This window comes from Mastigoproctus giganteus, chromosome 9 (assembly GCF_048544385.1).
Source record: "Mastigoproctus giganteus isolate SK-2022 chromosome 9, ASM4854438v1, whole genome shotgun sequence".
NCBI classification, from domain to species: domain Eukaryota; kingdom Metazoa; phylum Arthropoda; class Arachnida; order Uropygi; family Thelyphonidae; genus Mastigoproctus; species Mastigoproctus giganteus.
Genome location: NC_143583.1, coordinates 86,110,432 through 86,137,985, shown reverse-complemented (window position 1 = coordinate 86,137,985; position 27,554 = coordinate 86,110,432). Strand labels below are relative to the sequence as shown.

At 35.5% G+C, this 27,554-nt stretch overlaps 1 protein-coding gene across 1 annotated transcript in view; it reads left to right on the top strand.

The window, feature by feature from the left end:
• Window positions 1–27,554, top strand: part of l(1)G0196 (inositol hexakisphosphate and diphosphoinositol-pentakisphosphate kinase) — an 832,616-nt gene that overhangs the window by 404,263 nt on the left and 400,799 nt on the right. Inside the window, exon 15 of the mRNA XM_090381508.1 lies at window positions 21,844–21,966. Within this exon, the coding sequence (XP_090237634.1) occupies window positions 21,844–21,966 (123 nt within the window). The remainder of the gene's footprint in view (window positions 1–21,843; window positions 21,967–27,554) is intronic.

Here is a 27,554-nt window from a genome sequence, read left to right as displayed (position 1 = left end):
TCATTTTCGATGTTTCCGTATGATTCTAATATAATAATGTCCAAACGTTTTTCAGTTGTGAAAGAGGCAGTTCATCTTGTTTGTCCAATTGTCATTCGACTTCTATATTCAATGCAAATCCCACTTTAGAAAAACAATTTTGAATAGTGGATTCAGTGACATCGTTTATCCAAAAACTTTTGCTAGTTCAGAGATGCCGTCTCTAAGGTTAATTGTAACCTCCAAGTTTCTATTTTCTTGTAATGCATTGACAATCTCCATTATTATTCTCTTTTCATAATGAAATTTAAAATTTTTAATAATGACTTGTTCCATTGGCTGGAGTTTTGACATTACGTTTGATGGTAAAAACAACAACTTCACACTTTTATTTTGGCAGAAATACTGGCAGGATGTGCCGGACAGTTGTCAAAAATCAACACGATTTTTCTTTTTTTCCTTTTGTTATGCGCTTGTCTAGTTTTAGCATTAGCATCAGTAAAGGCACATAATGCAAGAAAGCAAGCTTATATAGCATCAGCCAAAAAAAAAAAAAATTCCTTCTCATTTCACCCATCCACTCACTCCAAATGTTTGTCTAATTCTACCTTGAATCTATTTAAGCTATCAACTTCTACAATGACAGATGGAAGTTTGTTCCAGCAATCAACCACCTGCTGGCTAAAGGCAAACTTCTGCACATCTATCCCACTACAGCTGTTATTCCTCAATTTGAATTTATGCCCTCTCAAGCGATTATTCTGAGCAAGAGGAAGAATCCAGTTGCTAGGGATTTTAGGAACTGCTGGGGGTCATGAAAAAAGTAAATACATGGGCTGTGTTAGAGTAACAGGTGCATGTATACTTGCATGAACACCAATTCTAGCAGTATAGTAAACAAATATGATGAATCTGAAGTGCTGGTTAAGACATCCAAGTCGGATATTGTTGGGATATCAGAGACTTGGTGCCACTCAGATATGAGGGAGATGCAGAGTTGGAATTTGGGGAGTACAATGTGTACAGAAAGGATAGACAGGATAGGAAGGAAAGAAGGAGGGGTTATGCTGTTAGTTAAGAAACACATAAAACTTAAGGAAATGCATCCAGTTGATATAGATGGACAGTGCAATGTTGAGTCAGTTTGGTGTGACATAAGCACTGGGAAAGCAAAAATGATGGTAGGAATTTGATATAGGCCTAATGATGAGCACAATGAACAGTTATACAGAGAAATAGAGGGGGCCAGTAAATCAGTGTCTCTTAGAATCGGGGATTTTAACTTCCCAGATATAGACTGGAACTTGTGGGTTGGTCACTTGTACACTAGCAAGGTTTTGTAGATTTATTGGATAATTGTTTTCTACATCAGCATGTTAGAGAGGTAACAAGAGGGAGTAACACTCTTGATCTGATTTTCAGCAGCGATTTTTCATGCGTTAAGAATTTACATATAAAGGCACCACTAGTGGCAATGATCACAGTGTACCGATGTGGGATTTACTTTAAGATGTAACTACCATCACGGGTAAAGGGAAAGATTTTTGCTTTCGTAAAGGCAACTACAGTGGTCTCAGAGATTTTTTAGGTTCTATACAGTGGGACCAACTTATGATGTTAACAACAGCAAATTCTAAATGGGAAGCATTCAAGGAAGTAACCTTGGAAGCTACTCGGTTTTTTGTTCTATCTAAGAAATACTGCTCTTGGTTCAAGCCCAAATAGATGTCAGACGAACTAATGAGACTCATGGCAGAAAAGAAAAATGCATGGAATGCACATAAATTGTAAGGTGACACAGAAGCCTATGGTAGATACAACCTAGTCATTAATCAAGTCACAAAGAAGGTTAGGTAAGCGAAGGCAGATTATAAAAAATCTTTGGCAAGGGATACAAAGAAAAACAGCAAAGACTTCTTTACTTATATAAACTCTAAAAGGAAGGTAATGAATCAGATTGGTCCACTTGATATCAATGGTTTGACTGTAGATGATGATTCTCAGATAGTTCTCAAACTAAATGAGTATTTTGCATCTACATTTTCATGAGGAGTTATTCAAGGAAGAAAGGGCCAGATGTTTATCAAACTCTAACAGGGAATTAAATGATTTTGTGATAAATGACAGTAAAGTGGAGGAGAAATTGAAGTTAAACATAAGAAAGGCACGTGGGGTGGATGGGATCTATCCAGTTATATTAAAGGAGGCAGCAGAGGAAGTAAGAAAACCCTTAGCCATAATTATGAGAGCATTCTTGGACTTGGGGGGAGAGTCCCCACAGACTGGAGTGGGGAAGTATATCTCCAATTCACAAAGGGGGATCAAAGGGTGACATAAGTAATTACACAGGCCTTTTAGTTTGACTTCTGTTCCAGGGAAAATAATGGAGTCACTGGTTAAAGAAGTATTGCAGGATCATTTAGACAAGGCAGCAGTAATAATTCAGCATACCATGGGTTTGTCAAGGGGAAGTCTTGTCTGGCCAATTTGATTGGATACTATGATGTGGTCACAAAGGAACTGGATGCAAAAAATAATTTTGATATCATATACTTGGATTTCAGGAAAGCTTTTGATACTGTTGCACATGAAAGACTACTGTACAAATTGGAGCAGTATGCCATTGTTGGCAAGTTGCTACAATGGATTTTGTTTGTTTGTTTTGTTGAGTGGGAGAAGACAGAATGGTGACCAATGGGTACTGCCCTTCATGGACTAATGTTATTAGTGGTGTCCCTCAGGATTCGGTGTTAGGCCCATTGTTGTTTTGTATATTTATCAGTGATATTGATGAAGGTATATCAAGCTGAATGGAAAGTTTGGAGATGATACAAAGATTGGCAGGGTTGGTAATAACAGTAATGGCAGTATGCTGCTGCAACAGGATCTGGAAAAGTTGGGTAGATGGGCTGAGAAGTGGCAACTAAAGATTAACATTGATAAATGCAAAGTACTGCATATGGGTAGCAGTAACCCCAGAGAAATGTACCAACTATGTGCTGTTACACTCAGGGTAGTGGAGAATGAAAGGGACATGGGGGTACTTGTGCAGTCAGATATGAAGTTTTCTGAGCAATGCAGACAGGCTGCCAGAGTAGATCATGGGATCTTGTCTATGATATACAGGAATTTTGCGTGCATGGATAAGGAGGTGATTATCCCCTTGTATAAGGCAATGGTCAGGCCACACCTTGAGTACCGCGTACAGGTCTGGAAGCCTCATTTTAGGAAGGATGTAGAGTTGCTAGAACGAGTACACAGAATTGCAACAAGACTGGTGAAAGGAACAAAGGGGTGCTCTTATGAAGAAAGGCTTCTTAAGTTCTGCAAATTGCAGCTTCTGCAGACTAGGCACCTGCACGGTGGGCTGATTGAGGTGTATAAGGCCTTGAATGGATTGAGCAGGCTCAGTGCTGATGGGATTCTTCCTCTTGCTCAGATTACAAATCTGAGGGGGCATGGATTCAAACTGAGAAAAGACAGTTGCAGAATAGATGTATGGAAGAGTGCCTTTAGTGAGCAGGTGGTTTATTGCTGGAACAGACTTTCATCTGTTGTTATGGAAGTTGATAGCTTAAATATATTCAAAGCAGAACTAAATAAACATTGGGAATAAATGGCTCAGTGAAATGGGAAGGGGTTTTTTTTTTTTTTTTGGCTGATGCTGTATAAGCTTGCTTTTTAGTATCATGTGCCTATGCTAATCCAATCAGCATTGAGCATGCTCAAACCATTCGAGGCTTTATACACCTTAGTTAGTTCACCTCGCAGGTGCCTAGTCTCCAGCCACTGTAATTTTTAAATCTTAAACCTTTTTTCATAAGAGCAACCCTTTGTTCCATTCACTAATCTTGTTGCCCTTGTAATCTTGTTGTACTTGTTCTGTAAGCTCTACATCCTTCTTAAAATGAGGCCTCCAGACCTATATACAGTACTCAAGGTGTGGTCTGACCATTGCCTTATACAAAGGGATAATCACCTCCTTATCCCTACTTGCAAAATTCCTGTATATCATTGACAAGACACCATGAGCTACTCTTGCAGACTGTCTGCACTGCTCAGAAAACTTCATATCTGCCTGCACAATAATCCCCAGGTCCTTTTCATTCTCCCACTGTCAGTGTAGTACCACACAGTTGATACGTTACTCTGGGGTTACTGCTTCCCATAGGCCTCCGTAGCCGAGTGGGCAGGAGCTGGAGTGCAGTAGCACACGCTCTTTGAGTAGACCGGGGTTCAAGCCCCTGACTGCTGAATACGGTCGATCTGCCAACCCGCACTGGACCAGAGTGGCAGATTATGGTCCATTTCCCTTAACATGAATTGTTGAGGAGGCTTCCATCCTGCAGTGAGTTGATAATGGCTGCACTTTACTTTACTTTTTTACTGCTTCCCATGTGCAGTACTTTACATTTTTCCATGTTAATCTTCAGTTGCCACCTCTCAGCCTATCTGCTCAACTTTTGTAGATCCTGTTGCAGCAGCGTACTGTCATTAGTATTATTAACAACCCTGCAGACCTTCATATTGTCTGCAAACTTGGACATTAAGCCTGATATGCATCATCAATATCATTAATAAATACAGAAAACAACAATGGACCCAACACTGAACCCTGGGGGACTCCACTAATAACATAGTCCATGAAGAGCAGTGTCCATTGATTACGACTCTGTCTTCTCCCACTCAACCATCCCTTTATCTATAGCAACAATTTGCCACCAATGCCAGACTGCTCTAATTTTGCAGCAGTCTTCTATGTGCTGCAATAGTATCAATAGCTTTTCTAAGATCCAGATACACGATATCAAAATTATTCTTTGCATCCATTTAATATCCATTGTTCAAAAATATCACTTGTCATCCATGCTTTTTTTATGATAGGTGTAGTCAATGTCCAAAGATTTTGTGCCTCTTAAACATCTTTGGTTTGTTTGATTTTCCGATGACTAAGAGTTTTAATTTTTCAATTCCTGTGATATTGGCTCCCACTAGCACATTGATTTTTTCTTTGTTTTCTGCCAAAACATTTATCATCCTTAAAAGCAAATGTTTTATTAGGTAAACATTTAAAGAATAAACACATTTCCATAGCATTAAAAACATCCTTAGGTTCATATTCTTCCAAAATTTCTTTTAAGGTGTTTTTCCTTCAACTGTTGCAATCTTCTTTTCTTTCATTAACACTTTCTTCACAAATAACTTTTTCCACAATTCTGTGGCACTTCATCGATTTTTTAGTATCTAATCACCCGGTGCTTGCATTAAATTTTGTATGTCCAAGGGACTATGCAAATTTCAGAGCGTTTCGCTAAATTATTGGACCTGATATTGGTATATTCTTTTCACGTAACATTTGCATCCATTTTAGAACAGCTTTATCAACATCTTTGTACATACAAAGATGTTGTCTTTATCTGCTGTTCCTTCAATTGCATTTAAAATTGATTCTCGATTTTTTAAATTTGTAAATAAACTGCTTGCAGGTATGCTGTGTGTCTCTGCAATATCTTTTTTCTTAAAACCCTTGTCAGTATCATGAAGAACCTTGACTTTATCATTAATATTTAAACATTTTCTCTTCGACATTGTTTCCTCAACTATAAAAATTACTCAACTGCAGCTCTTGCCTATACATACACCATGTAGCCACCGCAAACTTCGCTGCCCTGGCCATATAGTGAATTGTTAGTACTGCCTACTCAATGATGTTTGCTTGTCAATTTAACAGTATCACGTGATTTTTCCTATCAATCACTTTTAAGAAATATACAACTTTGTGAATTTCTTTTATTCTGCTTTCATTCATATATACACGAAAGAAAATTTATGGTTAATGTTTGCTGTTATGTTGTGGGCTGTAATGGGCTCGTGAGAGCCCATTGTTATTTTTTTTCAAAATTTGTGAGCCCATTGTTGAGACGATCATATATTTTACAAATGAAATCCTGAATGCAATTATTCAGTATCCAGAGCTGAAACTGTGGTGGGGCAAGCGAGGCCCCATCCCCGGCATTTTAATGGCACAAACGATCAGTTATGTATTTTAATATTGCTTCATTTTTGATTTAATTACAGTTCGACCTCTGTTTAACCATCTTCTCTCTAGCAAATTTTTTTGAATTCCCCCTTGGTAATTACATTTAAAATGGTTTCTATTGAACAAAGAAAATTTCCTTGTAATGAACGGATTAGGAGAGACAACTTTGTATGCATTGTTTTCACCTCTGACCTATAGGCAATTTAGGTAATTTGAAAGCGCAAAAGGGATTACCATTTCACGTTAGTGGTGTCCGTAAAACCTATCCAGTCACATATCGACAAGTCGCGCTAGTCATTGCGCTTTCCATAGCCAGTCAGATGATTAAGAAGATTCCCAACGTGGATAATAGCCTTTTGTCAACCTGTGTTGTGGTTTCCCTTTACTCCAACAAACAGTCATTCTGTTTTTCGGAGAAGTGAATGATCCACGCCTTCCAGTAAATTTCTCCTATGTTTACATGGTCACAGTAGCTGAATATCCGTGTGATTCTGACATTTTGCACAATATTCAAAGAACTAGTGACAGTAGCAATGTAGAGGGGAGGGGGGGATTGAGGCAACTTAAGATATATAAAATTTATGAAGATGAAATGTTGGCAAATTTTGAAATTTCATTAAGGCTTTCACTGTGCAGAAAAAGTTCTAAAATATATGGCATATAGGCAATAATAATAAAAAAAAAAGTATGCATTATATCACCAATCTCCAAAAAACCAGTGCAAAATAAGGATGATTGCTAAAGAACTTGATGTGGACACTAAAGATCGGTCGTGTGTTCGGACCACGATGGGCAGCTTGTAGCTTGCGGTTGGCAATTGCGGATTGGAAAAATTATTCCGCTTTGTGCAAATATTTTGAATCAGAAGTTAAATATCCCAGATTATTAAATTGACTTTTAAATCTGGAATTTCTTGATCATTTAGCACTAATGATCAACATCCTGCAAGAGCTCTCTTACCTTTCAGAAGCTTTACATATTCACTATGGTAAAAGCAGATAAATTTATTATTTGAACTATCAATGCTATTGCTAATTTGAAAAATTCTAAAGGAAATTATGAAGCTAAAATTGAGAGCATGTTGAAGTGGAAAGAATTTGAAGGAATGAAATTTGAAAGTAAAAACACATTTAAAAAATTACCTCGTGACAAATTATTAAATGCATTGTTTTATCCTTAAAGGATAAGTTATTAATACAACAGAGTGATTTTAAATTAAATAAAGAAAATAATGATACCATTGAAAGAAATTTTAAATATATGCTAAATAGTGGAATATGAAAAAACTTTCGTCTCTGTGGCAAGATGGTGAAAACTGAATAAGAAATGTGTTTTCTGGTAAAATATGAAATAAAAATTAATGATTTTAGAGATTTTGTCGAAGACAGTATCTTTAAAATCGAGTTAAATTCCCTTTTCAATTAAGAAAGCCAGAAATATCTTTGAAACCATTGCGATTAGCGGTGCCGAAGCTGAGCAAGCTTTCAGCGTAATGAATAATATTGTGTGAATGAATGAATAATGTTGACAATTAAAGACATTGCAGATTATGCCCACCATGCATCTAAATGGAAAACCATTGCTTCAATTTGATCCGAATCGTTATGTCAAATCATTCTTCTGTAATCATCGCTCAGCTATTGAGCAAAGCAGAAGATCGACAACAAATATTAATAAAGAAGTAAATTGTATATAGCAAATTTTAGAATAAATTTTTCTTGAATATTTTGTGTAATAATTTTTTTTCATGTAATATCTGATTTTTGTGTACATTTTCTAAAATAGTTTGTTTTTTATGTATTTGTTTTTTTTTATATTGTGGAATGTTTTGTGATAGTTGTTATTTGTAATATTGGAAATATTTCATGTCATTTTTTATTCGCAATATTAAAATTTTATCATGAAAAAAAATTAGATATATGAACCAGAGCTGTAATGCTCAATACGTTCTATGTTGATATTAATATTTGTAAAATAATAAGAGGACTTTACCTCAATATAGTACGTAGAACACTTCCGTATGATACTCTCCAGAAATTAAAACGAAAAAATCGAAAACTTACATTAGAGTAAAAAATAAATAATTGGTTTTTAATTATTTAATTTTTACTCTAATGTAAGTTTTCGATTTTTTCGTTTTAATTTCTGGATCATGCAGAAGTGTTCTACATACTATATTGAGGTAAACTCCTCATTATTTTACAAACATGAAAAAAAAATGTATCCATTATACAGTGTATTCCGGTTATTTGGGCCACCAGTTAATCGGGGCAGATGTTTATTTGGGAATAATCTTAAAAAACAGAAACCAATCGAGAAAATAGCCAGGGTTTACTTCGCTTAATTGGGACAGCATGCCATTTAATCGGAGCAGGAGACTGCAGCGCTGGAGATTATGCTACGATTGTCTCCCGACGGTACCACGTGGTTCGATCGAAATTCTGGAGGTCACAACCATAAAACAATAAAAACAATTAGCAGTCACCTGATTATTGGACTTTTTGTGTTAGTGAAATCTGTCATAAATGGACAGTAAACTTGATCTTACTGAATTTGCGATAACACCGACAGCTGGAATTCTGTGGATTATTATGGTGAAATGTGTTTACACTTCCATGAAATCTTCAATAATATAAAAAAATTTATTTTCAAAATCTTCTCTTCATTCCTATTTTTAAAGCTTTGTAACTCGTTACTCCGTTCTCACTTGCACGTATTGTGTTACTTGCAATTTGTGTGTTCCATGTTCTTTGTTATTGATTGCTTATCTTTTTACTGTTTTAAATTTTAACCCTCACCCACAAATGTCAGTGAACAGAAATGTCAACTAGTTCATATGTACATACAGTAAACCCCCGCTATTCGCGATCGCTGATTTAATATAAAATGAAACCTAAAAAAATGTGAATTTTAAAGCACCCTGAATATTTTACGCCATAAAAAAACATGGGTGTGGCTAAAATTATCTTTCCCAGTCAAAACAGCGTTCAGTGGATGTGGGGAGAGCGGTGAAAAAATCGCAAGCGTGGATGTTTCTCACTAATGCTTGTTCAGTGTGTTATGCACTTGTCATGGAAGGTTTGGTCGTTTGCTTTTAATTTATATGCTTATAAATTGAATAAATTTATCAATTTATAAATTGATAAATTTATAAGCTGATATGCTTACAAAAGTGATAAATCTACCGTTTTGCAGTGTAAAACACTCTTTCGAGTGTGTTAACGGAAGAAAGTGCCTTTATTGTGGACAAGTTCTTTTTTACCTGTACAAAAATATGGCTACGAATAACAAGGGAAATGTGAAAATATCAAAGAAGGTGATGACATTAGCGAATAAAATTGAGTTATTAGACAAAATTTCTAATGGTGAAAGTGTCTCTTCAGTGGCAAAACATTATAAAATCAATGAGTCAATGGTACGATCAATCAAAAAATCGAAAGAAAAAATCCGCCGTAGTGTCCGTGAAAACGCGCTAATTGCTTCAAAAATTTGCTCTGTAACTCGTGATGTTAAATTAGAAAAAAATGGAAAAAGCTTTAAATCTGTGGATAGGAGACCAAACTCAAAATAAAATTCCGTTAAGTTCACTCATCATTCGTGAAAAGGCAAAACTCCTTTATCAACACTTTAGCGAAACTGGTGATAGCACTGGGGGGATAAGTTTTTTTTTTAGCTAGCAGAGGTGCTGGTTTGAAAGATTTGTTTGAAATTTCTAATAAATATTACATTTAATATTAAATTGTTTCTTATTTTCATTTCGATGCCATATGCTTGCATTTCTAATGGTCTAATTTCTAATGGCTTGCATTTCGAAGGTACATTATAATACATACATACATAGACAAAATTTTTGACTAGTTTTTCTTATATATTTCATATTTTGGAACGGAACCCCTTTATTACTATGGGAGCCATAACTCAGTATTCGCGTTTTCAGTATTCGTGACATTTCTCAGGAACGTAACCCCCGCGAATAGTGGGGGATTACTGTATTACAGTATGTATTAATTATTCCGATTATCACGTATATTCTTCCAATTTTCACGTATCATTTAATTTTTTAATTGGTAAGGTAATAAAGGGTAAATTTGTGCTTAATATATCTTTGCTTTTATAGCCTGTGGATAATATTCCTCCAAATTTTGCTAATTAGAATCGCTGTTTAATAGAATTAAAATTCAATTCACAAACATGATCACAATGACCGGCGCTTACTCCACATTGTATAGTGAACGGTACTTTACTATATTAAGTTCGTCGTAACGTGATTTGATTGTACAGTGAACCAATTGTAAAGGAGGGGGCGTACATTGTATTTTTAACTATTTACATGAAACTTCGGATAATTGGGCAGCCGCTTAATCGGGACAAAATGCACTAGTCCCGATGTGTCCCAAATAACCGAAATGGACTGTATTTCCCTAGTTAAAAAAAAAAAAAAAAAAAAGTCATGCATCTGCTGAGCACGCACAGTAGATGATTTTATGGGAAACATCCTTCGCGTTTCTTTTAGATATTTTGATTTGTATATATTGATTATGAAATAAAAGAGCTTTTGTATTGTAAATATTTTATTGATCATTCACAAATTCCCATAATTTCTGGAAGACAATATACAATGGATTTATGATAACTAAATTAAGAGATGTGTACTTGCGACTGCAACGTATCTAAATGTCTTTGAAAACAGCATAATTGAGGTGCCCGATCGTAGTTGAAACGACATACACAGCTGTTCAGGCACCTAACAGTGGAATGTTAGGTGTCCCAAACTCTTCACCTATCTCAAACAAACCAGACTATATGAATATTTTTAATCTCAAATAAAAAAAATAAAAATAAAAAAAATAAATAAATAAATAAATAAAAAAATAAAAAAAGTCATGCATCTGCTGAGCACGCACAGTAGATGATTTTTATGGGAAACATCCTTTGCGTTTCTTTTAGATATTTTGATTTGTATATATTGATTATGAAATAAAAGAGCTTTTGTATTGTAAATATTTTATTTGATCATTCACAAATTCCCATAATTTCTGGAAGACAATATACAATGGATTTTAGCATTAGCATTAGCATTAGTAGAGGCACATGATGCAAGAAAGCAAGCTTATTCAGCATCAGCCAAAAAAAAAAAAAAAAAAAACACACCACTCCCATTTCACCCCTCCGTTCATTCGAAATACCTGTCCAGTTGAGCCTTAAATTTGTTTAGGCTATCAACTTCAACAGCAAGTGATGGAAGTCGGTTCCACCAACCAACCACCCGCTGGCCAAAGGCAAATTTCTGCACATCTATCCGACATCCGTCCTTCCTCAATTTGAATTTATGCCCTCTGAGGTGATTATTCTGAGCAAGATGAAGAATCCCATTGGCACTGAGCATGCTCAAACCATTCAAAGCCTTATACACCTCTATCAGATCACCTCGGTGGTGCCTAGTCTCCAGACTCTGTAATTTGCAAAACTTAAGCCTTTCTTCGTAAGAGCAACCCTTTGTTCCATTCACTAATCTTGTTGCCCTTCTCTGTACCCGTTCCAGCAGCTCTACATCCTTCTTGAAATGAGGCCTCCAGACCTGTATACAGTACTCAAGATGTGGCCTAACCATTGCCTTATACAAGGGAATAATCACCTCCTTATCCCTGCTAGAAAAATTCTTCTTTATCATTGACAAGGCACCATGAGCTACTCTTGCAGCTCGTCTGCACTGCTCAGAGAACTTCATATCTGCCTGCACAATTACCCCCAGGTCCTTTTCATTCTCCACCACTATCAGTGTAGTACCGCAGAGTTGATACGTTGCTCTGTGGTTACTGTTTCCCATATGTAGTACTTTACATTTGTCAATGTTAAACTTCATTTGCCACCTCTCAGCCCATCTGTTCAACCTTTCCAGATCCTGTTGCAGCAGCATAGCATCAGTAGTGTCCTTAACAACCCTGCCAACCTTTGTATCATCTGCAAACTTGGACATTAAACTTGATATACCATCATCAATATCATTCATAAACACCGAAAACAACAACGGACCTAACACTGAACCCTGAGGAACTCCACTAATAACATTAGTCCACGTTGAGCAGTGTCCATTGATTACCACTCTCTGTCTTCTGCCACTCAACCATCCCCTTATCCATAGCAGCAATTTGCCTCCAATGCCACACTTCTCCAATTTGTGCAGCAGTCTTCCATGTGCAACAGTATCAAAAGCCTTTCTAAGATCCAAATATATAATATCAAAGTTATTCCCTGCATCCAGTTCTTTTGTGACTACATCATAGTATCCAATCAAATTGGTCAGGCAAGACCTGCCCTTAACAAAACCATGCTGCGTCTGAGCTATAACTGAATTCTTGTCTAGATGATCCTGCAGTGCTTCTTTAACCAGTGCCTCCATTAATTTACCTGGAACAGAAGTTAAACTAACAGGTCTATAATTACTTGTGTCAGCCTTTGATCCTACTTTGTGAATTGGGGTTACATTTGCACATCTCCAGTCTATGGGTACCTCCCCTGAGTCCAAAGAAGCTCTTATAATTATGGCTAGGAGTTTGCTTACTTCCTTTGCTGCCTCCTTTAATATAACTGGATAGATCCCATCCACCCCAGGTGCCTTTTTTATGTTTATCCTCAACAATCTCTCCTCCACTTTCCTCTCAGTTATTACAAAATCATCTAGCTCACTGCCAATGTTTACTTTACCTACGTCATTCTCCTTCCTGAATAACTCCTCATGCGTGAATGTAGATGCAAAATACTCGTTTAGATTGTTAGCCAGCTGAGCAGGATCCTCAACTGTTGAACCATCAATATCCAGTGGACCAATCTGATTCATCCCTTTCCTTCTTGAGTTTAAATAGGTAAAGAACTCTTTTCTGTTTTTCTTTGCATCCTTTGCCAAGGATTTTTCGTAGTCTGCCTTTGCCTGCCTAATCTCCTTTGTGACTTGGTTACAGACCAACTTATGTCTATCATAGGCTTCCATGTCACCCATTAATTTGTATGTATTCCATGCATTTTTCTTCTCTGCCACATGTCTCATTAGTTCATCTGACAACCATTTAGGCCTAAACCTTGAACAATATTTCTTAGTTGGTATGTAAAGCCTGGTAGCTTCCAAGATTAGTTCCTTGAATGCTTCCCATTTTGAGTTTGCTGTTGATAACATCATCAGTTGGTCCCACTGTATAGAATTTAAATACTGTCTCAGACCATCATAGTTGCCTTTACGAAAACAAAATCCCTTCCCTTTACCTCTGATGGTAGTTACCTCCTTGAGTAAATCCCACTTCAACACACTGTGATCACTGCCACCTAGTGGTTCATTTATCTGCAGATTCTTAATGCATGAAGAATCACTACTGATAATCAGATAAAGAGTATTGCTCCCTCTTATTGCCGCACGAACATGCTGATGTAGAAAACAATTATCCAATAAATCCACAAAAGCCTTGCTAGTGTGTGAGTGACCAACCCACAAATTCCAGTCAATATCTGGGAAATTAAAATCACCCATTATAAGACTCTCTGATTTACTGGCCCACTCTATTTCCCTGTACAATATCTTATTATACTCATCAGAGTCATTAGGCCTATAGCACACTCCTACTCTCAATTTTGATTTCCCTATGCTTATGTCACACCAAACTGACTCGACACTGCCTTGTTTATCGATGTCGACTGGCTTCACTTCCTTGGATTTTATGTGTTTCTTAACTAATAGCATAACCCCTCCTCCCCTCCTGTCCTGTCTATCCTTTCTATACACATTGTATTCCCCAAATTCCAGTTCCGCATTCCTTATATCTGTGTGACATCACGTCTCTGATATCCCAACAATATCTGCCTTTGATGTTTTGAGCAATACCTCAAATTCATCAAATTTATTTACCAAACTCCTAGCATTGGTGTACACGCAGGTATACATGCACCTGTTTCTATTCCTAGCTACCCTAACACAACCCATGTGTTTACTTGTACCGCAATGACTCCCAGCAGTCTCTGAAATACCATGCATCTTGTTTTTCAGGCTTCTGCTCATTTCAATAGAAGCAGTGCAAGAATCACTTCCACCTCTGCCAGTGGCTACTGTTAATTTATTTATCCTTTTATCCCCCCAACTAGCAGTTTTCCGACCCTCCTGACATTGACTCGACAGCATCAGCAAAAATTCTTGCACCCTTTCTATTTAAGTGTATCCCATACCTCTAGAAGCCGTCTCTCCTGTTAACAAGTACAGTCCAGGCTGAAAAAATTCTACCCCTTGAGCCTTGCACAATCCCTCCAGGGCCGAATTGATCGACAAGGCTCTCATCATATACTCCCTCCTATCGTGTCTGGGCAGAATTGCAGACACTTTCAAATTCAACCCTAATTCACGGCTTTTTTTCAACAGTGACCTGTACTTGCTAAGTAATTCCGCCGGTCTCCTACTCTTAATATAATTAGTGTCAGCGTGTACAACTATATCCCCTTTTGTGCCCTTAAAAGATGATATCCGCTCTACAACATCATCAACCTTTGCCCCTGGCAGACATACCCTGGTCCTGTTCCACCTATCCTTTTTACAAAGCATGTTCCCCGTTTCCCTGACAATAGAGTCACCAACAACTGTGGGACCAGCGCATTCTGCCTAGGGGGCTGCCTCTGTGTTGCCTGATGACCAAGTGCAAGCTCTGGCGTTGATGTGGGCAGCTGGGAGCTTGATGTGCCCCTCAATTTATTTCCTTCGAGGGCATCCACCCTGTCCTTCAAGCTCTCATAAAGGCCCATAACAACGCTGAGTTGTCGCCTGATTTCCTTATTTATGATAACTAAGTTAAGAGATGTGTACTTGCGAGTGCAATCTATCTAAATGTCTTTGAAAACAGCATAATTGAGGTGCCCGATCTTAGTTGAAACGACATACACAGCTGTTCAGGCACCTAACAATGGAATGTTAGGTGTCCCAAACTCTTCACCTATCTCAAACAAACCAGACTATATGAATATTTTTAATCTCAAATAAAGTGAATTTCCAGCATCTATTCAAACACCGAAATAGGCACATTTTGGCCTAAGTTGCCCTTGTGCCGATCAACTTCTATACCAATAAACTAATCATACTGCGTAATTGGGTATCGACAATTGAACACCTAACAGTGGAATGTTAGGTGACCCCAAACAGCTGCATATGTGAAGATGGGAGATGATAAAAGAAATTGTTGATAAATCTTTGTATTGTTGTCTTATGACAAATGCTTGTAATCACGGTATTCAAAAATTCTAAAAAGTTAGAACTCGAGATATCGTACAGGTCACAAAAAATGAATCACGTGCTCTGATCATACTAGTAAGTGCTTCACCCAGATTAGTGGTGTTGGAAGTGCCGCTGGATGTTTCACATCAAAAAAGTTGGCAAACAACCCCATGTTAAAATATTCACAGCTCTTCACTGCTTTTCAGAAGAAAAAAAAAAAAAAACATATATCCTATGTGATTGATGAAAAATCGTTCTAAAAGAATGAAATTTAAAAAAAAAATTCATGAAAGTCACTACTGGTTAAATGAGAACAGACATATACAAAAACTATCATAGAATGATTGACAGGAAGGTCGCATGGTACTGTTCAGGTGAGAAGCGAATATCACTCAGTAGGTGTTACTAAAAACCCACTATCGAAGCATTCTATGTATTGCCGCCATAACACACTAAAAATTTACCCTCAGTGAATTTCGTTTTCCCCTTAGGCAACATCAATTTACAAATCTACCTTATCTATTGCAAAAAGTTTGACTACTTTTAAGGAATCCCATTTGGTTTTATAACTGTAACAAAAATGAAACTAAGATCCTCCTACAGGTGTCAATGGCCACAAGTGTTCACCAAAAGGATTATTAATTCCAGATGCTAATGAGCAATTTTGGAGGGAAGGAGGATGTATATTTGAGCGGCTGTTTAGCAGTAAATGCTTGAAAATCTTCAAAAATCCTTTTGCTAATTTTTTTTAAAAATTTGTTATAGAGAGACTAACACTTTGCTATGTGGGGTTAATTTTACATGTGATTTCGTTTCAGGGCACAATGTTTTGCGAAAAAAATCATAATATAGAGAAATTCATTAAATAGAAGTTTGCAATAGAGAAGTTCCACTGTATATAGGATATTAAGAAATATTAAATTTTAGAAATATTGTTTTAAGTTAGGAAATCTCTTACCTGAGATTTTTTTCTGGAATAACTGCATCCAGGTAAGATGTAATCAGAATAGGTGAAAACAGTATTAAAAGACTTGCCTAAAGAGAGAGAGAGACTGGTGTTTAAAGAAAGTGCATCGTACCTTAAAATTGTAATTGTTGTCCAAATATGGCAATATTTCTTACAGATTGCATTAGATAAGATTGACATGCATAGGCGATGATGTAATATTGGATCAGCTGTTACTTTCAGCTATATAAGCATGCTCTGCAAGAGTTGCAGTCATTCTTTGCTTGTGTCAGGATTGTGAGTTACGTGCAGTTGACGCCACTAAGAAAGTTTCGCTATTGTTGTTTTGCACGAGGAAGGATGTTCTTCCCATCATATTGCTTATAGTGTGTCTTGTAATCAGTCAACAGTGAGTAGATTTCTTTCCAAACTCAAGAATACTGGTTCTGCTGATAGGAAAAAAGAAACTGGACGCAAACGAGTCTCTATGCCAAAACAGGACCGTGTTTCAAAGTGCTTGTGCCTTAAAAACCGTAAAGCTTCTTCGTCTGAGCTGAAAAGAGAATGGGAAAAGCATACAGGAGTAAACGTGGTGAAGAATACCATAGACTGTATGCTGTCTATGGCGAAATTCCCTACCAGCCAAATGATATCGGAGTGCATTTCCTATCGCAGAGTGGGTCTCCTGCAGCTTATAAAAGGTTCCTTAAATGCCAATGGATACCTGGCTAAATTGGAAGGCAAATTGCTGCCAACCATTAGAGACCTTTCAACCTGCCAAGTAACAGCATCTTTCAGGACAACTCTGCTTCTTGTCATCGTCTAAAAAGTATAAGACACTTCTGTAGTTACTGTAGCTTCATTTCTGCATCAGAGGTTCAACAGTAATGTGTTTACATTTGTTACTCTTAGCTGGCCAGGACATGCCCGGACCTGAATCCTATAGAGAACTGTTGGCATCGTCAGGAAGCCATAATTCGCATTTGGAACCATGAATTTTTCCATGATGGTTCCAAATGCGTGGAACCACGCATTTGGAACCATCAGCTTAATCCTTGACTGAAGTGACAACATAACCATCTGGTTTGGACAGAGGTGGAAGCAGGGATGGGCAAAAGTTGTAGCCAATAGCTTTGGCAAGAGACCAGAATGCTTGGCTACCATTAGGGCAAGAAGCAAGTTTTCTACTCTTAACCTGTTCAAACTCTAGTTTGGACTGATTAATAACTGCTTTACAATTGTTCCGAGCTTTGGTGTAAGCAGAAAATGAAACTGAAGAATTAGAAACAAGTCAATTACGATATGCAACATTCTTCTCTTGAACAGCCTTAGCACATTTATTGGAAAACCAAGGTTTAGATAAAAGACGAGATTTTAAAGTGGAGTGTGGAATAAAGGATTCCATCCCTGCAAGAATAATTTCACTGACACGATCTGAGCAAACGTTGACATCAGAAGTTTTGAAACAGTAATCCGACCAAGGAAAAGAAGAAAAGAAGTCTCGCAGGTCATCCCATTTTGCATTCTTGTAATGCCAAACAACACGAGGTTGGGAATAGCCATGAGATAAAGGTTCCATTGGAGAAGAGACAATCACCAAGTTGTGATCTAAAGTGCCTAAAGGACCTCTCACTTCTACCGTGTACTTAGAAGGGTTGTTTGTGAGAAAAAGATCAAGCGTATTGGTTGTATGATTAGAATTGTCCGGTATTCTTTAGGTAAATGAACAATCTGTGCAAGGTCATTAGTAATTGCAAATGCCTCAGCATCTCGACCAGCTGGGTCAGTGTGACTAGAAAATGTAAGCCAGCTGGAGTTGTAAACATTAAAATTACCAAGGAAAATTACCTCACTGTTAGGAAAGTTGGACTGGAGAAAGTCGAGTTGCAAAGTGAGGAAGTCAAAGAGCTCCAAGTGATTAGTGGAGTTGGGAGAACGGTAGAGACAACAGATGAATTTGACACAATGAGGTAGAGAGATTTTAAGCCAGAGAAGATCAAAGACAGGAGATTCCAAATCGCCAAGTCTCTGACAAGGAATATCAGAACGAACATAAGCACAAGTACCACCTTTGAGGCGAAAGGAATCACACAGCGAATAATTTAGGCATCTGAGATGAGCAGTAGTTGAATCAACTGATAACCGAGATTCCGTTAGAAAAAGTACATGGGGTTTGGCAGACTGCAAGTGGAAATGGACATCGTTGAGATTAGAATTGAGACCACATATATTTGTGAAATGAATTAGGAAGTGCTTGGGAGGTTTAGATCTTTTTGCAGATAAGCTTGCTCTATTAGTTTGCTAATTCGTGGTGTATTCAATAGTAAGAAAAAGTGGGTGGGACATGCTGTATGAAGTAATAAAATTTTTGGATATGACGTACACATGGTAAGAATATACCCAGATCCTTGACATAATGTGGCCTCGACAATGCTCCCCGCATTCGCACTACTCGGACTCACTCCGGTCACTATCTGGCAGAGTAGAGGTAGCAAGATTATACACTAGCTGATCCAGAAGCCTCCTAGAGAGTTACCAATAGGTTCGGTCCGGTGTACTAACTAGCGGCCAGCCTGCGAACACCGTTTTAGAGCTGTATCCTTGAATGCTGTCCAAAGGTGTGAGAATGCTTCAAGATAATGCCCCAGTTCACACCTGAAATTGCAACAATACAAGCGGCTACTTGTGGATATGAAATAGTGCCCCATCCAGCCTAGTCACCTGATTTTGCACCATCAGACTTCTTGTTTCCTTCCCTCAAATCATTTCTTTGGGGGACCCACTTCCCTGATAACAAGACACTCATTTCTGCAACAGAGTCATGGTTCAAAGACTAACTTCACCACTTTTTCAAAAACTGTATCCGTTACCTCATCCATCAGTGGGAAAAATGTGTAAATCTGAACAGTGGCTATGTAGAGGACTAAAATCTGTGCCAAGAATCAACAGGTTAGCACTGCTGCAGTTAGGGCAGGGCGATTCTTTATTGAACCACCCTCATACAAAATATAAATTAAATACACATACTATACTTCTTTGAACTAAACTTTTAAAATTAAATACACTTCTTAAAAAAACATATATATATATATACATCCAAGTATGAAAAAGCAAATAGTAAATTTTATAATAAATTTAAATATTATAATAAATATTAAATAGTCACATAACCAATTAATGCCATCTAAGACGATTAAACGTTACATCGGTCTGTATAAATATGAATATGAGTTAAGTAAATGGTGGTAAGAGTTTTTAAAGGTAAAATATGATATACTAGCTTATCAGGTAAACCAAAAACCAATGCAGGTACCCAACGTGACCTGGAAAAAAATATATATATGCCATGAAATTAGCAATAAATTATAAAAATATATAAAAAATACCATTAAAATGTTAATTATGGCAATGAGATACATTGAAAGGGACTTTTTCGAGGGCTAACCCTTTCAATGTATCAACCATAATTAACGAGCTATCCGTTTCTGTAGTCATCGTCCAGCATAACTATGTCCAAATGTATGTAAAACAGTAAGATAGAGCCAAAAAGTAGTGACGAGAATAAAATTATGTTGATTAATCCCAAATTTAGCAGAAAGCTGGCAAGATGACTGTTAGCCCGACGGATAGCCAAAATTTAAATTTAAATTAGAGAAAGAGCTATAATTATTATTAGGCATATGTGCGTAGTTGATAGTAAATGCAGTCACGGTAGTCTAAGCAAAAGTAACAGAGTTAGACTACCGTGACTGCATTTACTATCAACTACGCACATATGCCTAATAATAATTATAGCTCTTTCTCTAATTTAAATTTAAATTTTGGCTATCCGTCGGGCTAACAGTCATCTTGCCAGCTTACTGCTAAATTTGGGATTAATCAACATAATTTTTTTCTCGTCACTACTTTTTGGCTCTATCTTACTGTTTTACATACATTTGGACATAGTTATGCTGGACGATGACTACAGAAACGGATAGCTCGTTAATTATGGTTGATACATTGAAAGGGTTAGCCCTCGAAAAAGTCCCTTTCAATGTATCTCATTGCCATAATTAACATTTTAATGGTATTTTTTATATATTTTTATAATTTATTGCTAATTTCATGGCATATATATATTTTTTTCCAGGTCACGTTGGGTACCCGTATTGGTTTTTGGTTTACCTGATAAGCTAGTATATCATATTTTACCTTTAAAAACTCTTACCACCATTTACTTAACTCATATTCATATATATATATATATATATAGCCTATATTTGTTTTATTTCACAGAAATACCTATATTATATAGGTATTTCTGTGAAATGATGATAATAAAATACATACTACTTTTAACAATAAGAACAATAGAAATTAAATAATATAATTTTTCTTAAAAATTCTTCATTATTTGCTATTTCTTTATAAAATTCTTCACAAGAATTAGCAAAATTGCACTTAACTTGTAGTATTGCTTTCAGCATTTCTATGGTCAGTTGTGTTTTTTCTGATGTCCACAACTTATTTACTACTGAAAAATCTCTTTCTGTTGCACCATTGGTTCCTGGCAAACATAAGGAAAATGATTTGCATTATGTTTGTAATTAAGGACTGAGGCCTACATGTCCAATCCAGAACATTTTCCGGGACCATTTGCAATGCAGGGCAAACAACTTAAATACAGGATTATGTCCCGCATAATCCAGGATGTCTGGTCACTTTAGTTTTGGAAGGGAAAAATAAAAAATTAACAATACAATGGTAAACGTGTATTTAAAATCTTTATCAATAAAATATAAAAACAAAAATAATATTACTTCTGTAAATATAAATATGAAAAATAAATGCTGAAAATTAAATGAAGTAATACATTGACTTACCTGATTTTAGAATGGTTTTAGTCTAGATTTAGCACTGACAAAGTCATTAATTAATTTAGAAAAATCCATTCTTTCAGCTTCTTGCACTTCTATGCTAAGCAGTGCTAGCACTGATAGACGTTGTCCCATGGTGTTTCTCAAATAATTCTTAATTTTGAGAAAGATCATTCCACGGTTAATACAGTAACCGAAATTGTCAAAAATAATATCAATAAGGAGCATACTTCCAAAAAACTAGCACTCATATCATAGTATTTTACTACGACTAGTAAAATACTACATAATATTTTACTATACATAAAAGTGGAAATATATGTGCCTGTTTGATATTTCATATACTTAATGGTCTTTTAGTTGGAAAATGGAAGGGAAAAAGAGAGTGATGCTTCTATTTTATGTCTGAAGTGTTTTTTTATAAATTTTCAGCAAAATTAATATATTTTTTTCAATATAAGGTTTGAAACACCATTTTAAAATTTTGATTTTTTTTAAATTTAAAAGGTTTTATACAATAAATATTGCAATTCCATTAAGAAAAGATGAAATATTTGTATTGTTAAAGCAGAATCCAAAAAAAAAAACCCAAAATGTTTTCCAAAAATAAAAAAGAAAGTTGGGTCCCAGTTAGGTTCAATTGGGGTACCACCCCTGCCAGGTTGATCTTCTACCACCCACCAGCAGCACCAGCAAAGTTTTATTTAAATAAAACCTTTATATTTAAACTTTTATATTTTACATTTTATTTAAATATGTCTTTTCTACTTTATTTCAGATACTCCCCGCGAACCATCTTTAGTACTTATTCTGAAATGGGGAGGGGAATTAACTCCAGCAGGAAGAGTACAAGCTGAAGAATTAGGTCGGGTGTTTCGATGTATGTACCCTGGGGGACAAGGTATGAATTATGCTTGCTTGGCCTTAGGCACAAATGTATGTCTTTGTGTATGTTCCTTCTTTCCTTGCCTCCTTTCCTTACTTATTTTCTTTTTTTCCTAAATTTTTAAATTTATTTCTAATTAAGCATATATTGCTTTTATTTCCTTTTGATTTTCTTTAATCCCTAGTTAACTTTAGCACTGATTTTCATTTAGAATGTTTTTTCATTGCTACGTTATTTAGCATCTTATAAATATGCTCTAATTTGCTTTTCTATTTTGATTAGCTATACATTATTTGGTCATTAGATATTTTTCCTATCCAGAAACTTTCCTAAATGTTATAATATTCTGCTATTAATATTGTATTAACATCTAATTTGAAAGGAACGAAGGATATTTTAAAAATTGTTATGTATTCTTTCCCTCCCTGATATTTCTAAACCATGATTAATATAAATGTAAGCTTTCTTATTTTTTTTTATTTATAAAATTTCAATAAATGTTATTTGGGTTGAATTTTAAGTTTTGATTTTGTCTTAGTTTAATAATTTCTGCACTGTTTCCAAATCTGTGACTAGTGCCAAGCAAAAGCTGTTATTCGGTTATTTTGATCTTTAAATTATATATAGTGGATTCCGGTTATTTGGGACACATCGGGATTGTACATTTTGGTTTGATTAAGTGGCTGCCCCAATTATGTGAAGTTTCACGTAAATAGTTAAAAATACAGTGGACCCTTGCTTTATGATTGATTCTCTTTATGATCAGATCACGTTACGAGGGACTCGCCATAGTAAAGTACGTTCACTATATGATATGTAGTAAGCGTCAGTCAGTCATGATCATATTTGTGAATTGGATTTTAATTCTATTAAACAATGATTCTATTAAGCAAAAATAAAATAGGAGGAATATTATCCACAGGCTATAAGAGTAAAAATATATTAAGCACAAATTTACACTTTATTACCTTACCAATTAAAAAATTGAATGATACATGAAAATCGGAAAAATATTTTCCACAGGTCAGCAAAATAAAATAAATTTACTCTTGCTTGCATCTTAATTAATACGTACTGTAATATGTACATACTAACTAGTTGATATTTCTGTTCACTGACATTTGGGGGGTTAAAATTTAAAACAGTAAAAAGAGATAAGCAATTGATAACAAAGAACATAGTAAGCACAAATTGCAACTAACACAATACATGCAAGTGAGATAAGGAGTAACAAGTTAAGCTTAAAAAATAGGAATGAAGAGAAGATTCTGAAAATTTGTTTTTTATATGATTGAAGATTTCATGGAAGGGGAAGCACATTTCACCATAATAATGTGAAAACCCAGAATTCCAGGTGTCTGTATTATCGCAAATTCAGTAAGATCGAGTATACTATCCGTTTATAATAGATTGCGCTAACAGAAAAGCTCAATAAACCAGAAACTGCTAATTGTTTTTATTGTTTTATGGTTGTGATCTCCAGAAATCCAACCGGACCATGTGGTATGGTCAGAGACAATCATAGGGTAATCTCGAATGTGGTCTCCTGCCTCGATTAACCAGCATGTTGTCCCTCTTAAGCGAAGGAAAACCCTGGCGGCTATTTTCTCCATTAATTTCTGTTCTTTAAGAGATGCCCCAAATAAATTGCTCCCCCAATTAACCGGTGGCCCAAATAACTAAAGCCACTATATATTTTTTATCTTCAATGTTTTATCCAAAGAATTTCTTTCTACAGCAGTGTCTTTTGTGAATATTTTTGTATATTTATTGTTTAGCCATAGATGAAACATACAAGAATTAGATAAAATGTGACGTAAATGTTTTTTGGTGATTATATAATGGTATGTATACTGAAATCCTGTTGGTTTTTTTTAGCATAAAAAATAAATGGCGAAGGTAAAGGAAGCCAACACGAGAACCACAGTAAACTTTAGGAAACTTTTAGAAGTCAAACGCGTTTCCCAGTACTGTTGCTTCTCCCTGCATTCTCAGTAAACAGATGGTGCATGTTATCGGTAATGGCAGTAGAAGTTGATAACGATGTATTGATTAGTTTTTTCTTATTATTAAAAGCAGATTATTGGAGTTCATTAGTATAATTCCTTTGCAGCTGAAATTCTTATGGGTTCACCCTCCAAACTGCCTCAGTCTTAGGGTGTTTATCCCCCCCCTTCCTGCTGTTTTAACCCAATAGGAAAACGACTTCTACTGCAACTACAGATAACACGCACTGTCTGTAGAAGTCTTTTTTTATCGGGTTAAAACAGCAGGAAGAGGGGATAAACACCCTAAGACTGAGGTAGTCTGGAGGGTGTACCCATAAGTAAATTTCAGCCCACTCATGAACTCCGATAATCTGCTTTTAATAATAAGAAAAAACTAATCAATAAATCGTTATCGACTTCTACTGCCTCTACCTTTCACTACTGATAACACGCACCACCTGAATGCAGGGAGAAGCTGCAGTACCGGGAAATGCTTTTGACCAGTAAAAGTTCCCTGTGGTTCTCGTGTCAGCTTTCTTTACCTTAGCCAAATAAATATATAAAATAAAAATCTAGTATCTAAAAAATGCAGAAAGAACCAAATAAGGCTAAATTTTTATGTTAAATATTTTAGATATAACAAATTGTAATTTTCCTCAGCTAAACTTTCTTGTCTAATTATCAGCAAGCAATATCTAAATTTTAAAATATTAATTGATGTGAAATGCACTGCTATGAATTTACATGTTTCATTGAAGTTTTGAATAAAATTTTAAACCCAAAAAACCCAAAATTAATAAAAACTTATAAAACAAAACACTCCAATATATGAAAATAAAACATGAATTCCATAAGAATGCATACTTATTTACTTTAATTGGTTAAAAATAGTTTCCCCCATCTTTTTTCTGAGAACAGTTTTTTCCCCAGCTTTTTTTTTTTTTTCTTAAAAAAAAAAAAGAAGTAAAACTACAATTAAAATTGGAATTTAAAAAAAAATTCTGTGAATTTCTGCTTATTTTCTGTTTAACAAATTGACTGTCATGTCAGTGTACATTGGAAAAATGGAAATACAGGATAATAGTCTTGTTCTCTGTAACTTTGTCTTTCAGTAAGTTGCCAAAGAAAGATGATATAAAATTTAAAAAGACATATGCTTTTAAGACATATATAATACATACTGCAAGACTTTCCATGTATTGTAAAATCTGAAGACATTTACCTTGTGCTCATATGTATGTGTTTTTTCAGTTTTGAGTGGCAAGAAAAGTGATGTAATCAGACATTTACAAAAATTAAACTCAAGAGCAGTATGTAGTGCATAGAGAGAAATGCAAAAATAGATGTAGCATTTCATATTGATGATGTCATACCTGCCAAAAGTTTATTTGCATCTTTTTTTTATTTTATTTATTTATTTATTTATTTATTTATTTATTTTTAGAATGTAAACTTCCTCCAATTTGTCATGGCATGTTCAAAAATATATTTCCTGATAGTGATGTAGCAAAAAAAAAAAAAAAAAAAAAAAAAAAAAAAAATGGGGAATTACAAAACCAACAGGCATTGTTAATGAAATTACATGGATAGAGAAATGAGAGATAGTGATGATCCTAAAAAATTGTGCACTTTCAATTGTTACAGATGACAGTAATCAAAGTAATTCAAAGTTATATCTCATTGTGGTGATCTTTTGTTTAAAAAAAATAATAAATAAATAAATATATATATATATATATATATATATATATATATATATCATGTATTAATAACAAATAGCTGTAGTGAATGGTAACAGCTTGAAAAGAATGATAATTAAAAATTGGTATGGGTTATGAACAAGGGACACTGCAAATAATAGCAGAAATACCCAATGATCATAATGGAATATAGATACGTAAATTAGAGTATAAGCAGAGAAATGCTGACCACATCAGATGTATTAACAATGGAAAATTTAAATAGGTACCTGTAAAATAAAATTAAATAAAAATACATATAGTACTTAATGCTATAGATCCAGTAATTTTAATTTTGTCATCACAAAAGAACTGGATGCAGGGAATAACTCTTATTATATACTTGGATCTTTGTAAAATAATAAGAGGAGTTTACCTCAATATAGTACATAGAACATTTCCGTATGATACCCTCCAGAAATTAAAACAGAAAAAACAAAAAAATCAGCAACTTACCGGTACATTAGAGTAAAATATAAATAATTAAATAATTTAAAAAAAAAAAAAATACCAATTTAACACAATTCAAATCAATTTGAATTGTGTTAAACGTAAAACTTTTCAACTGTATGTTGTGATCACAGGAATGAAAATTCCTGTGATAACGACATACGGTTGAAAAGCGTTGTCAGCTTCAGGAAGGAAAATCGTTTTGAATATTTTCGTTAGATTCTTTTAATTGCGTTAATTTGATTTGAATTGTGTTAAATTGGTTTTTTTTTTTTTTTTAATTATTTAATTATTTACATTTTACTCTAATGTACCGGTAAGTTGTAGTTTTTTCCATTTTAATTTCTGGAGGGCATCATATGGAAGTGTTCTACATGTATATATTGAGGTAAACTCCTCTTATTATTTTACAAATATTATTATCAACGTAGTACGTATTGAGTATTACAGCTCTGATTCGTACTATCTAATACTTGGATCTTAGAAAGGCTTTTGGTACTGTTGCACATGGAAGACTGCTGCACAAATTGGAGCAGTGTGGCATTGGAGGCAAATTGCTGCTATGGATAAAGGGGTGGTTGTGGGGAAGAAGACAGAGAGTGGTAATCAATGGACACTGCTCATCGTGGACTAATGTTATTAGTGGAGTCCCTCAGGGTTCCGTGTTGGGTCCATTATTGTTTTCTGTATTTATAAATAATATTGATGATGGTATATGTAGCTTAATGTCCAAGTTTGCAGACGATACAAAAGTTGGCAGAGTTGCTAAGGACACTACTGACGCTATGCTGCTGCTGCTGCAATAGGATCTGGAAAGGTTGAGCAGATGGGCTGAGAAGTGGAAAATGAAGTTTAACATTGACAAATGTAAAGTACCACATATGGGAAAGAGCAACCCCAGAGCAATGTATCAAATCTGTGGTACTACACTGATGGTAGAGAATGAAAAGGACCTGGAGGTAATTGTGCAGGCAGATATGAAGTTCTCTGAGCGGTGCAGATGGGCTACAAGAGTAGCTCATGGTGTCTTATCAATGATATACAGGAATTTTTCTAGCAGGGATAAGGAGGTGATTATTCCCTTGTATAAGGCAATGGTCAGGCGACACCTTGAGTACTGTGTACAGGTCTGGAGTCCTCATTTCAAGAAGGATGTAGAGCTGCTGGAACGAGTACAGAGAAGGGCAACAAGGTTAGTGAGGGACAAAGGGTTGCTCTTACGAAGAAAGGCTTAAGTTTTGCAAATCAGTGTCTGGAGACTAGGCACTGGTGAGGTGATCTGATAGAGGTGTATAAAGCCTTGAATGGTTTGAACATGCTCAATGCTGATGGGATTCTGTCTCTTGCTCAGAATAATCACCTGAGAGGGCATAAATTCAAATTGAGGAAAGACAGATGTAGGATAGATGTGCGGAAATTTGCCTTT